Source organism: Phocoena sinus, chromosome 1, assembly GCF_008692025.1.
Source record: "Phocoena sinus isolate mPhoSin1 chromosome 1, mPhoSin1.pri, whole genome shotgun sequence".
NCBI classification, from domain to species: Eukaryota; Metazoa; Chordata; class Mammalia; order Artiodactyla; family Phocoenidae; genus Phocoena; species Phocoena sinus.
The window spans coordinates 8,269,011-8,284,569 of NC_045763.1; the positions used below are offsets into that span (position 1 = coordinate 8,269,011).

Here is a 15,559-nt window from a genome sequence, read left to right on the forward strand (position 1 = left end):
CCACACAAACCCCGGGCTGCTAGGAGCCATCACTCAATCGGAGGCCGAGACTCCAGGCACACACTCCAGCCCAGCTTTCCCCAGACTAAGCGGCTCCCTGGTTATTCTCCTGCCAGGTTTTCAAAAGAAGTGCAGGAGGAGGAGGAAAGGGTGGTGGGGAAACACACACGAATTCCTTGAGAACAAGAGAAGGAACACAAAGGAGGAGCAGAGAGGGAGGGAAGGAGGCTCACGGAGTGAGACCGAGGCAGGCTCGTTGCTGCTGGCAGAGGAGGGGGCGGGGGAGTCCGCGGAAAGGCTCGACCCACGTGGGCTGTGGGTCTCCGACAGGAAGGAACAAGGGGGCGCAGGGAGCAGTGACCCAAGAACGGAAAAGGGGAGCAAGAGAGCGAGCAGGGGAGGGCGGAAGGCAGAGGGCACGCGCACCGACCGGGCAGAGGCCAGTGGGAGGCCATGGGCCCGGCAGGAACCCCACTCCATGAGGTCCGGCCCGGGCCCAGCTCCCTCCTCAGTAGTCACTTGTGTACGGTAACCTAATTAATCTTGCTGTAGTCAAATTTATCATGTGAAGGGGGAAAATATATTTGCGATGATGTATAATTTACAAAGACCCTGCATTATCTAAAATAAATATTCTGGAGCGACCTCTGCAGAAGGCGTCCGAGACCATTACTCAACCTGAAAAGTGGAAATGGATGCTTTGCTCCCATTTTAGTCTCCCCCTCCACCTTTTTAAACAAACAAAAAAATATATAAAATGAATAAAATGAATAACCAGGAGTGAAAGAAGTTAGAGGGCTCCGGAAAAGCTTTTGGAGCCCTCCATCTGAAGGGAAAAAAAGGGTGTCAGAGGCTGGAATATATTTCTTCAGCCAGTTCATTAAATTAATTTGTAAGCAGTGGCTCTGAAATTATATCCGATGAAAAATGGCCTCAAAATTTAAATGGTACAAACTCATCTTATTAGAGGCAAAACATTAAAAAACAAACACATCCCCCCCACCCCCCAGCACAGCTTTAATTTCTCTGGGTGGGGGAATGGGAGGCGTGTGATGGATGGTTCTTACCTTATTCATAAGCGAGGATAAAAGAGATGAATTTGCCGGGACTGCGTGGCCATTTGATTCATTACTGGAACACACAAACCAAGGGGCTTTAGCTCAGACAGTACGTGGGACCGGCCCCAGAGACTCACCCCTCCCAGCCGGCCCCTGGGGCTCTGGCCCCGCCTGCTACATCTGCCTGGGCAGGAGGATGACCCCTTGTCAGGAAGGGTTGGCCCCTGGCCCCACGGAGTCTGGCTCTGAGGGTGCTGTCCCCAGAGCCTCCTGCAGGGGGGCAGAGCTGGGACGCCTGGGCCTCGCCTCACCTGGGCTCCTTCAGAGTCAGGTCTAAACTGCGGTCCTGGGAGGCCTCGTGGGGACCTGGGGCGCCAGCACTCTCACCGGGCTCCTGCTTCACCGGGGCTGGGGGGAACCTGGCAGGGGTGGCCTGCTGCCCATTTCCTATGGGGGAGGGGGAGGGAAGATGGTGTTAGAGGGACCGAGGGCTTCATATGGGCACAAGCCGGAGCCCCCCGAAGGGAGGGCGGCGGGCCGGGTGGGCTGGGGCCCCTGGGGAGCCCTGGCTGCTGGTCAGTGGTCCTCCCCACTGACATGATGGCTTGTGACGCTTCTCCCTGTGTGGCAATTCTTCAAGTGATAATTATTGCAAAATTATGTCAAAGTTGTCCTGGCTCAGGGCCTCCTGTAGGAGAAGGGCAGGAGGATGGGGAGGGGGCTGGGACGGGGGCGGGGGCCCTTCCTCTTCTCCACCGACTGTCACAGTCAATTTGTGGAGCTGCCGCTTAGGCTTTTATTAAAGACTCTGTTAATGCTGAGGGAAAGTGGCAGATCGAGACTGGGAGCTGCGCCCCCTCCGCAGGTCCCATCCCCACTGTTGCCGGGGCGACAGCCCTGCCTTCCACTGAGCATGCCCAGGAGGGGCATCTGCTGTGTCAGGGCTATGGAAGCTGACAGCCAATCAGAGTGGTTCAAACTATGCGACCTCGCCCGTCAAGCTGTCCAGGGCAGGGATATGAGGCCCACCCTGGCCAGGCTGGGCTGGATGGGGTGGGTGGGCGAAGCTGGCGGGGTGTAGGCATGGCGGGGAAAGGCTGGAGCTGAGCGGGCAGAGGATTCGGGAGGCCAAGCAGAACAGGGCAAAAGAAGTTGCTGACAGGAACATGTCCACCGAGCCTTTCCCCACAATCCCCAAGTGACTGAAATATTAATCTGCCCCAAGGCGCTGCAGCTGATGGAGAGCTGCTTCACAGACAGCAAGTGGCATTTTATTAAAAAATAAAGGGAAATGGCCCCCTTCCCTTCACTTGACCTTTCTTTTCGGGGAAGGAGCTTTTTCTAAAGAAAAGACAGTACTTGACAGTCTGGCCACGGAGCCCAGCGTGGTCCCAGCCTGCAGGCACCTCGCCGGAGGCGCGCGGCCCCGGGCAGTCAGGCCTGACACCCACACTTGGGAGTGGAAGGTGGGTCACAGCTGATAGGAGCGTCCCACTGGGAACATGTATTCAGTTTTCAGAATTCAGAGTCCACATTCCAGGAGCTCCCCAAAGCCACTTGCCCAGGGTCCCTAGGGAAACAGGGCTCTGACCCTCCTGCCAAGCACTGGTCTCTCTGGGGGCACTGCGCAGAGCCCTGGGTGGGCTGCAGGGACCCTCAGTCTTGGCGGGTTTCGAGACAGTCTCACAGAGGAGCAGGGTGCCTGGGCTCAGAAGCCAGCTGTTGAGGTCCAAGTCTCGACCTGGCCACCTCCCAGGGGGTATACTTGGGGACAGACTATGCCCCACACTGTTCCATCAGCTCCACAAGGCAGGAGTTTGTCTGTCTTCTTCCCTGCCGTGTCCCCAGCACTGGCTTGGTGCCTGGCCCACCAGCGAGCTGCCCTCAGGGAGCACCAGTGGTTGATGAAGGAAGGAAGGAAGGAAGGAAGGAAGGAAGGAAGGAAGGAAGGAAGGAAGGAAGGAAGGAAGGAAGGGAGCCACGTCCCAGATGTGAGCCGAACTCTTCTAAAGGATTTGACTGATGCTAATTACCCGGATGGGGGAAAACAGAGGGAGAGAAGTGAGGGAAACAGAAAAGCCAAAAAAAAATCCAGAGAAAAAGAGTAAAAAATTTTTTCAAGAGCAGAAAACTTGGGAGAAAGGAGAACCTCTCTCCACGATGAGCCAGAGGAAGGACACAGATGTGACTTGGTGACTCTGACATGGCCGCCAGCGGCCCGGTCTGGCTCAAGTGAAAGAAATTCCAGTTGAAATCCAAGTCCTGGGTCACGCTAGCCAATTTCAAGCACTCAACAGCCATGTGACCAGCGGCTACCATACTGGACGGTGCGGAACAGAACGCTCCCACAACCACAGAAAGTGCGACTGGAAAGCGCTGATGGACTGGGAGACCCTGGGAGGGCATCCTTGGCCTTGACGGGCTGTCCAGGCACGAATCCCCTGAGCATCCCTGTACTGCGGCCACCCTGCCACTTGGCTGGACTCACGTGCCCTCCCAGTCACCTGGAAGAGGTCCCAGGGAAGCCTGGGACTCCGGGACTGCTCCCACTAGGGGCTGGACTAGCGGGAGCCCCTACTAGTCCAGGGTGACATGGCAGGGTTGGGGGAGCCAGCAGTTGCCCCGGGATGCACAGGTACCCCGTGAGGCCGGGACTACTGCTTCCCCTTCACAGATGAAAAAAACAGAAACGTGAGCTGCCTGGGGTGGGTGGGCCAGAAAGAGGGGCCCCGAATAGGAAATAAAGAGGATGGAGGCAGAGACCAGGCAAAGAAGGGGGCAGGGGTCTCGGGGGCAGGGAACAGAAGACACTCCTGCCAAACAAACACCCGCTGCTCGGCTCCGCACCGAGGCCAGAGAGCTCCTGGGGTTGGAGAGGTGCTCGCTTCCCAGGCAGGGCCCAGCCTGCTCACCTGGGTCAAAGGTGGCAGAGGGCTTGAGGGCGGCCGCAGCCAGCCGGGCCATCATGGGCGAGATGAGGCCCTTGCTCGCAGAGATCCTCTCCATGATGGAGGCAGGGGGCACCGGGACAGAGGCAGCTGCCGCTGCGGCCGAGTCGCCAGCTCCCGAGGCAGCCAGAGCGGGTGTGTCGGGGGTTACTGAGGCTGCTGTCCCTGACGACATGGTACCCATGAGGCCGGGGGCACCCACAGGCAGGGAGGTGTTGCCCCGGCCCGGAAGGATGGGGAAGTAGGGCGCAGCGCTGGGCAGGCCCGAGCTGGAGAGGGCCAGCGCCAGGGGGATGGAGCCAGGCAGGCCCTGGGCCAGCAGCCCCGAGATCTTGCTGTTGGGGGGCTTGGTGGCACTGGGCCCAGCCTCGGAGGTGGCAGTGGCGGTGACCAGGGAGGCGGAGGACTGCTGGCTGGTGGGGGAGGCGCTGAGGCTGGAGTTCTTGCTGCTCAGGGCAGAGAAGTCAACCAGGTCGTCGTTGCTGGACTCCTCGTGCTCCGTGTCCTTGGCGCCCAGCAGCGAGGGCGGCAGCCCCAGCACGCCCGAGCCCGAGGCGCGGATGTGCCGGCGCTCGTGCTTGCGCTTGTGGGAGGTCATCTGGCTGGTGGAGGTGAACGTGAAGCCGCAGCCGGCGCGGATGCAGTGGAAGTGGTTGGTGGCCTTGCTGTACACACAGCCCTCGTACTTGCACTCCTCGTACTTGTAGAACTTCTTGAAGCCATCCTTGGCGTAGGCGTCGTCCTTGATGTGGTAGCTCTTGTGCTTCTCGATGTCACACTTGTTCTTAAAGGTGAATGTGCAGCCGGGGCGCCTGGCAGGACATCGGGAGGCTGTCATGGGGCCTCACGGGGCCAGGGGGAGGCCCTGCCCTGCTCCCACGGTGGCCCTGGGAGGGATGGGCCTCTGGATGGAAGACTAGGCCAGAAACTAAGGCGGGGCCTCCGAGCAGCCCTCTGCTCCTGTTCCTACACCCCTGAGGAGGTGGGGCCCCGAGCCACCCACGGGCCTGGTACCCTGCCTGCCGTCCCTCCCCGGGCCAGGAGGCCTCCCTGGCTGCCTCCCGCTCACCTGCAGTGGAAGTGCGTGGTCTTCTGCCCGTAGAACTGGCAGTCGGCCGTGCCGCAGTCCTCAGTGGCTCGGAAGCGCTGGAAGCCGTCGTTGATGAGCTGGGTGTTCTTCTTATGGAAGTTCTCGTGGGTCATCACGTCCGATGTGCTCGTGTACACCTTGTTACAGCCCACCTGCAGGGGCCGGGGTGGCAGTCAGGGGAACTGAGGCCAGGCACCCTGGCGAGGTCAGAGCGGCTGTGCTGCTGGGTGCAGCTGAGCCTGCTCGGGGGAGCTTCGGCACCTGTAAACGTCCGACTGGGGGCACCGAGGTTAAGGCAGGACAACCCCTCAGGCCCCCAGGGCCTGGCCCGTGCTGGGCGTGGGTCGTCCTCACAGAGAGCCCGGGATACGTCCCCACACAGGCGTGGGAGTCCCATCCTGCAGGAGGTGGCTTGGGGGTCCCCAGTCTGTGGCTCTACCTCTAAAGCCCCCGGAGGTGAGCAGGGCTGGACCCTGGGGCCTGGCGGTCACCTGTAGGCCGGGGACTTGTTTGGCGAACAGTTTCTGGCACAGGGCCTTCCCTACCCCACCCTGGCTGGGCCAAGGCAGGCAACGTTGCCATATTGAGTAAAAACCAGTGGAATCTGAATACTCTTGAGGGCTGGACCGTGCCAGCGTCTGCACCATCTCAGAGCCCAGAGAGCGAGCCCCCCTCTCCTCCTGGCCCAGGTTGTTTCACGGAGGCCATAACAACCCCCTGACAAATACCGGGGGAGGCGCAGGGCTGCTATTTGCAAACGAAAGTCGCTCCCCCCCAAGACCTGACACCTTGAAAAAGCCCAGACTCTGCGTGGCATTAAAACAAAGAATTAAACAAAAACCTCCTCAGGAACCATGTGCAATGCTGCTCTTGGTGTTAAAGGCTGAAAAATGTCGGTCTGTATAAACAGCTCGCTGAATTTCACCCGCACCAAGTATGGCCATGGGGAAGGCCCCACCCTGGCCCACCGGACACTGCCCGAGCCTGAGCCCCTGGGCCTCTCTCCTCTGGCCGTCCAGCCCTGGGAAGGGACAAAGGGAGGGGCCCTGCCTCGGGGGGGGGGGGGGGGCGGAGGGCGGGGCACCTGCATGCAGTGGTAGTGGGTGCTCTTCCCGTTGAGGTGGCAGCCGTGGTAGTAGACGCTGCAGTCGTCCAGCGGGCTGAAGCGCATGAAGCCGTGCTGCAGGGAGTTGTCCCGTTTCTTGTGCATGTTGTAGTGCCGGATCACGTCCTGCTTGCTCGTGAACCTCTGCCGGGAGAGGGCCTGGTGGGCAGGAAGCTGGGCCTGGCCCCAGGGCCCTCCGATCTCCTTAGAAACCATCCTGTGGGGTCGAGGCAGCCCAGACTGCCCCAAGGCCAGCACCCTGGACTTCGGAGGGAACAGTTCCAAAGGTTCCAGAGCCACGGACCCTTCCCTGACCTCCCCGTAGTCTCCCCATCAGCAGGCCCAGAAGCAGAGAAGATAAATCGGGCCAGGCCTTTCAGGGAGGAGCTCTGATAGGTGACAACTCGTTCTGTCTACTGCCACCTGTGGGCTCTGCCAAGCTGGGCTCCCTGGGGAGACAGAGGCAGTGGCCTCATGCAGAACACCCGCACCCACCTCCCGCCTCTCGCTCACTTGCTCTGCACCTACCAGAGGGTGGCTTTGAACGTAAGGGCCGATCTGCCTGAACCTCAACACAACCATCTATAAAATGGGGCGGTAATACCAGCCTCTTAAGGACACTGGGAAGACTCGGTCAGATAAGGTAGATGCCTGTGGGCAGCAATCTGGGAACGAGAACAGGCTGGGAGCTTTTCTGGGCTCTCTGCCTGCCCAAGTCAAATTCAGGTGGCCCAAGCAGAACCGAGTAACCTCGTCCTGCTTTCAAGACGCCCCTCCACTGCTGTGCCAGCCCGCAGGAGCAGGGCTGGTGCCCGTGGGACATACCTGGTAGTTGCACTCGGGGTCGAGGCAGTGGTAGTGCTCGCGGTACTGGTAGGCGCAGTGGATGTGGCCACAGTGCTGACTGCCTGAGAACCTGCAGGGAAGAAGGGGTGGGCTCAGGCCTCTCTGGATACCAGCTCCAGGGCCCTCGGCCTGAGCGGCTAAGCAGAGTCCGTGCCCCTGACCCAGGGAACTGCTGTTGCGGTTCAGGGGCCCTGGGTAGACATGTGGAGGGGCAGAGGTGGTCTGCTGGGGTGAAGGAGCAGAAGCTGAGAAGGCTAGGGCGAGTGATGGGGCCGCTGGGAATCCCAGACCCACTGAGCTGCAGACCCAGCCTTATCTGCCCCGGGAGGGAGTGCCAGGTGGGGCACAGAGGCCTGGCACCAAGATGGGAGGAGGAATTTAGGCCAAGCCAGAAGCCAGAGCAGGGTCAGGGGAAGAGCCCTGGGATGGGATGGGCTGGGATGGGATGCTGAAGGCATGAGCCCCCAAGGTGGGTTGCCGTTTCTGCAGGTGCTGCCCGCCCACCCCTGACTCAGTGCTGGGCCAGGTGCTGGGGACTCCAGCTGCGCCAGCCCAGGGCTCTGTTGCTAAGAGGTGTTAAAGGGCTCTCTCTGTTCTGGGCTTTCCTGACACTTGAAACAGTCCAAGAGTTACGAATTTTTAAAGCGCAGCATCTGTTTGGCTTCCCGTGGCAGGGAGCGCGCTCTCCGGCCAACTCCGCAGCCAGGAGCCCCGTGCTGCCTGGCCACCACCTGCCCTCCCAGAGTACCCCAGGCCTTCTCCAGGCCCCAACACTGCCAGGGCGGGGGTCTCACAGCCTGGACGATGGCCACCGGGGACAGCGCCCCGTGACAACTGTGGACAAGGTGGTGGGCTCAGCCCGCCTGCCCCACTGTGCTGCGCGTGGTGTGGGGCTGCGGGAGGGAAGCCCCTCATGAGGGGAGAACCTCTTGCAAATAAATATTGAAGCTGCCAAAAGGGCCATCTGCTGAGGCACTAATAATAATGGTAATAATAATAATAAAGAGAGCAGAGCAAAGCTGAAAAGACAGGGAGGGACAGGGGAGGGAGACACAGAGAGCGCCGGCAAAACTATGGGAGATCAACAGAAAGACGGCTGCCAGGGCACAGCCCCGGCCTTGTGCTGCATCCCCAGGGGCTGGGTGCCGGGGGGCCTGAGTGGGGTGTGGGGGGGGAATCTGAAGGTTCTTCACCTGCCAGTCCCACTGCCTTAAGGATGTAAAGGGGCAGGTCTGGAGCCAGGTGGTGAGGGGGAGCACACTGAGGCCACCTGCCCACATCCCTTCTCATCCCCAACCGTTCCACAGGGGCCTGCAACCCCGCCTGCCACCCCCCCCCACCCGGCCCCAAGTGGAGCCTTTTTAAAAAATTTTTAAAAATTTATTGATTTATTTATTCATTTATTGAATTTATTCATTTTTTTGCTGTGTTGGGTCTTCGTTGCTGCACACGGGCTTTCTCTAGTTGTGGTGAGCGGGGGCTACTCTGTTGTGGTGCGCGGGCTTCTCATTGCGGTGGCTTCTCTTGTCGCGGAGCACGGGCTCTAGAGTGCAGGCTCAGTAGTTGTGGCGCGTGGGCTTAGTTGCTCCGCGGCATGTGGGATCTTCCAGGACCAGGGCTTGAACCCTTGCCCCCTGCATTGGCGGGCGGATTCTTAACCACTGCGCCACCAGGGAAGCCCACAGTGAGCTGTGGAGGGGGGGACCTGCACTCACCTGTGGCCAGGCCCTGCCTTAGGGCCCTTTCAGGTACCCCAGTCCTGCCGGGGGTACAAGCTGCTTAAGGGCATGTGGCCTGGACCACATCAAGGGGGCGGGGGCTCTGAGACGGGGCAGAGGGCAGGCCTGGGGAGGGTTTGGAAGCAGGAATGCATGGGGGCGGGGAGGCAGCAGGCACCTTGGTACTAGTGGTCACATGGACGTATGGTCCCATGGTCCCCAGGCATTCCTGCCCCCACCCACCTTCTCTCCATGGCAGTCTCCTCCCCAGGGGCCTACCTGGCAATATATTTCTGGTAAATGTTTACATCTTCAGTGACAGCTGGTTTATCTGTGGGCAATCCGTTCCTGGTGAGAGACACACAGGGCACAGCTGATTAGCAGACGAGGTGGCCTCATGCCCCAAGAGTGTCTGGGGGCAGCTCCCTGCCCTGGGGCCCTGGCCCTTCTCTCGCTCACTGTGTAGTGTTCTGGGCGCTTAGGGTGGGACTGGAAAAGTCCTTAGGCAGAAAACTAGCACAGGTTCAATTAGCCCACCTTTGGCAAGGGCTGGGCCGTCTTCAGCTGGCAGGGCTGGAGGGCCCTACCTTGGGCGTGGATCTGACCTAGAGTCCAACAGCATGGGAAGCCTGGGGAGCTGGGGCCTGGCCGCCTTGCACACAGAGAGTCAGGACGCCGCTGGCTGAAGAGGGGTACCAGGTACCACTGGGGAGGACGCCAGGGGAAAGTGCAGGAACAGCACCAAGCAAGTGTGGCTGGGTGGTCGGAAAGGCCTCCCCGACGCCGAGGGCAGCCCCCTAGATCTACTCCCAGGTTTCTGGACCCGCCTCCAGGAGGGGTGGCTGAGGGGAAGGGTCTCACTCAGGCCCACACATTGATCCATCAGTTACTTTGCCACGGCCTAGGGCTTTGCGCTGGGTGTGCCCACCCCGCCCCAGCCTCCTACCTTCTCTTGCTGCCTTCCCCGTGGCGCAGGCTCTGAACCTGGGAGCCCTGGCCACCAGCCTGGAACCCAGAAACCCCGGCCCAGAGTAGGGCTTTCCCAGCCAACCATAAGCCGGCAACTGGCCCTCACGGTGGCAGGCAGAGAAAGCCTGTCGTGGGCACGTGGGGGTTACAGTGCCCTGTGGCATGTGTGTTAGCAGACGAGCACGCGCACAGAAGTACAGGCAGACCCTGGAGTTACTGCAGGTTCACTTCCAGGCCACCGCCATAAAGTGAATATCGCAATAAAGCGAGTCACACGAATTTTTTTTGGTTTCCCAGAGCAAAGTTACGTTTATACTACACTGTAGTCTGTTAGGTGTGCCATAGCATTATGTCTGAAAAAGCAATGCATATGCCTTAAATAAAAAACGCTTTATTGCTAAAAACTGCTGACCGTCATCCGACAGTGCAGGGCTGCCACAAACCTTCAATCTGTAAAAATACGCAGTTATCTTCGAAGCGCAATAAAACAAGGTGTGCCTGTACCCGCCGTGAGGGCGTGTGTGCGCACAGCAAGATGTGCGGTGTGCGGGCGCGTGAGCTGAGTCTGAGCGATTATGTAGGCAGAGGAGCGTGTGCGTGCGTGTGTGTGCGTGCGCGCGTGTGCGGAAGCATGTGTGTGAGGATCTGGGTGCACGGTGGATGTGCATAAGGTGCGGGTGTGGGTGTCCATAAGTGTGAGCTTTGGAGGCAGGAAGTGGGCCTCCGGGCCACTCCAGTCCCGGGTGCAGGGCTGGCAGTGAGGGTGGTGCACGCCTTACTTGACAGTGGAGACGGTCCCCGTGGTGATGGAGTCTGTTTTGGAGAAGGTTGACTTCAGGTACTCGGGAGTGTTGAAAGGCAGGGAGGCAGGTGGCTCAGGGCCTGGCCCGGGGGCACTGGGAGCAGTGGGCACGCTGGCGAGGGGTGCAGGAGCCAGGCTGGGGGTGGGCGGAACCTTGGCGGGGCCCGGCTTCTGGATGGCCCGGACGTCATACTTGGAGGGGCGCCCCACCTTGCCCGTCTTGAAGGCGATGGCCCCTCCCATGTCGGGGCTGCCCTCCCCGGGTTTGAAGAGGTGCAGGTACTTGACGTTCTCCAGGTCGTACTTAGACGGCTTCTTGTAGGCGCTCCCGTTCTGGGGCCGCAGGTTCTCACCCGTCTTCAGTTTCTGGATGAAGAAGTCGTACTTGGAGGCACGGGCCACCAGGCCCTGCATGGGGACACTGCTGTGTGAGGGCAGGGGCAGGATGGTGGCCTTGGTCTCCAGGTGCGTGGTGCTACTGGGCAGCCGCAGGCCAGGCAGGGAGCCCAGGGCCTCCTTGCCGGCCCGCCCCTCGGCTGTGGTGCCGTGGGCCGGCCAGGACAGCTGCTCGCCGGCCTTGAGCTTGCGGATGTACTCCTCATACTTGGAGAACCGTGCCCGCTTGCTGAGGGCGTCCTCGGAGGCGGGCAGCGCGGAGGAGGTGGCCGCCTCTGGCGTGGAGCCCGCGTGCAGCTTCTCGAAGCTGATCTTCCCGGCCAGCTCGTCCCTCGTGTTCTGGTCATCATAGCCAAACATGCCAAGGAACTCGGTCATGGTGGAGGCCGCGTAGTCCCGCAGCGAGGAGGCCTCTCCTATGGCAGGGAGGAGAGGGGCCGTCACCTCTGGGAGGGAGCAGGGTAGCCCAGGGACAGGACCCCCCCCCCCCCCACCGCCGCCCTGCCCACAGAGGGAGGGGGCCGGCCTGGGGAAGGGTGGAGCGGGACATGATCTATGGACATTTGGCTCACTTGTTAGGTTTTACGACTCTTAAATTAATTTGTTTAAAAAAAAAGTAATTAATACTGGGGTAAAATAAAACGAGTTCATCAATGCCAGGAAAATCAATTTCCTAAATGTTCTGGCCGATGGCTTTTCAGTACATTAAACAAAGTTTCATAAATGTCTCCGCTCTCTTGCCTTGGCCTAATATGAAGGAGAAGTCATTTTACTGGAAGTAAGGCCAGATCCCAACCTGCCTCCCAGGGTGGGGGTGGGAATGGGGGCTGGGGACAGGTAGGGCTGTGAGCCAGGAGCTGGGCAGTCAGGAGGGACCCCAGGGGCTGAGGGAGCTACTGGGGATGGGGTCAGGGGTGGGCCTGGCTGAGCCTGCCTGGAGGACCCTCCCTGGCCCCCACAAATGGACACACAGGCCCCTTATCCCTGGGAGGATGAGAGGCTCGCCCCAAGCCTCCTCAGGACCTGTCCTCTTGGCCCTTCCCGGCCCCCCAGGCTGCCGATGGCCCCAGACAACAGGGCCGACGGGCAGAGAGCCCGCGGATGTGTTCACTCAGACTCCCTCAGGGCCCGCCCACCCCAGCCAAGACTTATGACGTAGAGAGTCCTTCAAACCTCCCTGCCACCTTCTGGTCACTTGTGCTCACGCACGAGGGTGGGCCACCGAGGAGAGTCAAGGCCGTAAAGGCAGTGGCTGAGTCTGGCCCATCTATTGGGAGAATCCCCCGAAGCAACCTCCCCACAGGGACATGCATGCACGGGTGCACACTCGAGCTCGCAGCCCTAGCGACCTTCCCCGCCCACACACACACGTGCACACAAACCACTCCCAGCTCCACAGTCAGCTCCCCAAGGTGAGTCTCAGGATGGCAGGGGCAAGATGACCCTGTTCTGCCTGGCGCTGTTCACTGGAGACAAACTCCTTCCACACACAACCTTCCTCCACAATAGGCCTGCGACTCCCCAGCACACGCATTCCTGCACAGAACACTTGCTGAACACCGACCACGTGCTACACCCTGAATCAGGAGTGGGTACACACAGGTGGGTGAGACTCACCTGGGCCCCAGGGCACATGCGTGTTCTCTCCACTCATGTCTGAGCCTGCACACCCAGGCACACAGAGTGGCAGGACCCCAGGCTGGGGGTCCTAAAAGCACGGCCAGGGGAAGGCGTGGCCGAAGCAGGGGTGGGAGGACCGGGACCCAGCAGGGCAGCCGAGGAGGGCTTTCCTCCCAACCACACCTGGAAGTGGTCTGAGAGCGGGGCTGGGCTCTGGCACAAGAGAGAAGCTAGCAGCATGAAGAAAGAGCCTCTGAGCTCCTGGGAGGACAGGCAGGAGGGTAGTCCTGCGGGGACCGGGACGCGCCAGGTGCGGAGACAGGACAGTCACGGGCAGCACCTGGCACACAAGGTGGGCAGAGCGACTCAAGGAACCGACGGACAGCTGTTCCTCTGGGCGGGGTGGCCGGTGGGCTGCTGTCCTGACCTCAAGCTACTTGGGGTTGGGGACCCAGTCTGGGAGGAGTGGGCCCTGGCTGCTAGATTCAGTGGCTCAGGGACCAGGGAAAGGGGCTAAAAATAGCTGGAGGCAGCTGAGCCCTCACTATATATGGCAGAGAAACAGAAGGCTCTGAAGGGCAGGCGGCTTAGAGCAGGGAGGGGGCCAGGCAGGGGTCCCAGGGGCAGCCCAGAGGCCTGCATTCCCAAGCCCATGGTGGGCAGCCTGGGCTCCGGCTGCCTGGCTCCAGTGCCCGGGCTGAGCAGGCCGCCCTGGGTGTCACCCTGCAGTCCCACTGGGCCTCAAACCCGAGGGGCGAGGCCTGCAGCCACGAGGCCACTGGCAGTTCTAGCCCTGCCTCCTGCCATCCTAGCCCTCCACTCCCCTGGGAGGTGCTGGGGCGCTGAAGGGACAGTGGCCCTTGTCCCTGTCCCTCCCCTCTCCTCAGGCCCAGCGCGATCACCTTGCGTCTGGGAACGGCAAGGGCTTTTCCTATCAGAGGAAACTGAAGGTCACACTTTTCCTCATTGATCTTGCAATGTTTGTTAATTACTCTGTCACCGATGTGGCGAAGGGTAATTAAACAGCTCTGTTTATATCTTATATGCATAATTATGTAGCTGCGCAGGGCTCCCCGCGTGCGCCCCTCGCTTCAGGGGAAGGGGATCGGGAAGCGGGCAGGGAAGGCTCGGGACACCAGGCACAGCCTGGGAATGAGGCTGGGGAGCTGAAAAAAGACCCCAGGCCCAGAGTTCCCGTCCTAGCGGAGACACCCTCCCTCCCCAGAGCAGAAGGAGCTCCTCATCTAAGGCCAAGCAGACACCAGAAAGGCCAACTCTTAGCCATCTCGTGGGAGAGACGTCAGCCAGGGGACCGCGTCTGGGGCAGGTGGGTGTAACGGGATATGCCGGCTGGGTGTCGCTCCCCACATGCATGTCCAGGTACTGCGCCCCCCAATAGGCTCCTCCCTATGCAGGTGCGTGTGGACAGTCGTCTACCCACACGCCGTCCGTCCATCCGTCCCTCCATCCATCCGTCGGCCTGCCCACCAGTCCATCCGTCCATCCACTGCTTCCTGAAGGCCCACTGTGTGTTCGGCAGCCCACCCCAGCCCGGCTCACACGTCTGGGAAGCTGCCTTCTCAGGCCCTTCCCTCCTCACCCCTGCTGCCCCTGAGGGAAGAGGGCACGCTCCGTGGACACACACACCACTCCTTCCCCGCCGGGCCGCCCTCCTCGTGGGGTTATGTCCCGTCCGGGGCTTAGACACCCACCTGAAGCCTGCTTGGCACTGGGGCCACTGTCATCCTTGGAGGCTGCCCCGTCCGATTCCTTCTCCTCCATGACGCTGCCATCCTTGGGGGGCTCTTCGCCATGGTCTTCCTCGTCGCTGCAGCCCTGGGGCTGCACCATGTAGACGCCCTCGGGTGGCAGCTCCAGACCCTCCCGGGCAGTCCGCCCCAGCACGGGCGTGGGTGCCGGCTCCTCGCTGTATTCCCCGTTCACCCACTTCTCGATCACCGCCCGCCTCTTGTCCTCTTCGCTGCGGGGGGCCCGGGCCACCCCCGACTCAGGGCCACTGCGCACTTTGTCCCGGGGCCGCAGTGGGCTGTCCTCGGCCTCCGCTCCCTTCTCCACCACCACCTGGCGGCTCAGCTTGGCGCAGATGGCGTTGAGCTTCAGGCCGCCTTTGCGTTTGGCCGCCATCGCGGGCTTGCCTGCAGGCGGGTCGGGGCACCGGGTGCCTTCAGCTGCAGGGATGGAGGAGAAGGGTCAGAGGCGTGTGTGCCAGGCCCGGCCACCCACCTTGACAGCCGGGGCGGATGCTCTGCCCCCGCATCCCCCAAGCCAGAGGTCTCTCTCTCCCCAGTGACAGTTCCACCGCCCCGTCCCAAGGCCAGGGTGTGTTTGTCCCCTCACTAGACCGTGAGCTCTATCCTCAGAGCCTGGCACATACTAGGGGGTTCAGGAATATTCTGTAAACGAGCAAACGAATGAATGAACGAATGACTCTTTAAACGCAAGGGGCAGTCTTCTTCCCAGCACCTGGCTTCTGGAAGCATTTCCTCCCCTTGTTTGGTCCCAGGAGGCAGGACAGACATGCCACAGGACCTGGCTCCGCCTTCTCTGCCTCGGCCAGCTCCTGCTGCCCTGGAAGGCCTGGCTGGTCCCACGAGGTCCACTTTCCAGCCCTGAGAAGCTGGGAAGGTTGGGATTCCTCAGAACCCCAGCAGGAAGCCCAGAGGCTGCAGTTACGGGGCCTAATCCCTCAACACGACAGCCCAACGCAACTGGTCGGGAACCGTTAACTAGGCTGCCCCAGCGCTAGCCACCTCTCTCACGGCTGCTGAGCGGGGGCGCCCAGGGTCCTGGGGGTAAATGGCAAGACCACTAACCATACAGCCTGGGACCCGCCACAAAGGCCAACAAAAGTGGACACACCTCCACCTGTTTATTTGTATATCCTGTCTGTCCGCCCATCCACGTAGTGAGCCCTTACTGTGCACCAGACCCCGAGGTGGTACCAGGGGCGGGCGGCGGCCATGGCAGACAGTCTTGGCTTACACTC

General features: G+C 60.9%; 1 protein-coding gene across 3 annotated transcripts in view; it reads right to left on the reverse strand.

The window, feature by feature from the left end:
* CASZ1 (castor zinc finger 1) overlaps positions 1–15,559 on the reverse strand; it is a 147,819-nt gene that overhangs the window by 10,801 nt on the left and 121,459 nt on the right. For all 3 annotated transcript variants that reach the window (XM_032605175.1, XM_032605184.1, XM_032605166.1), the window contains 9 exons: positions 14,265–14,741; positions 10,514–11,348; positions 9,045–9,113; positions 7,027–7,117; positions 6,181–6,345; positions 5,076–5,248; positions 3,971–4,818; positions 1,370–1,505; positions 1,068–1,131 (listed from right to left, as the gene is read on the reverse strand). In XM_032605175.1, the coding sequence (XP_032461066.1) occupies positions 1,068–1,131; positions 1,370–1,505; positions 3,971–4,818; positions 5,076–5,248; positions 6,181–6,345; positions 7,027–7,117; positions 9,045–9,113; positions 10,514–11,348; positions 14,265–14,741 (2,858 nt within the window). The remainder of the gene's footprint in view (positions 1–1,067; positions 1,132–1,369; positions 1,506–3,970; positions 4,819–5,075; positions 5,249–6,180; positions 6,346–7,026; positions 7,118–9,044; positions 9,114–10,513; positions 11,349–14,264; positions 14,742–15,559) is intronic.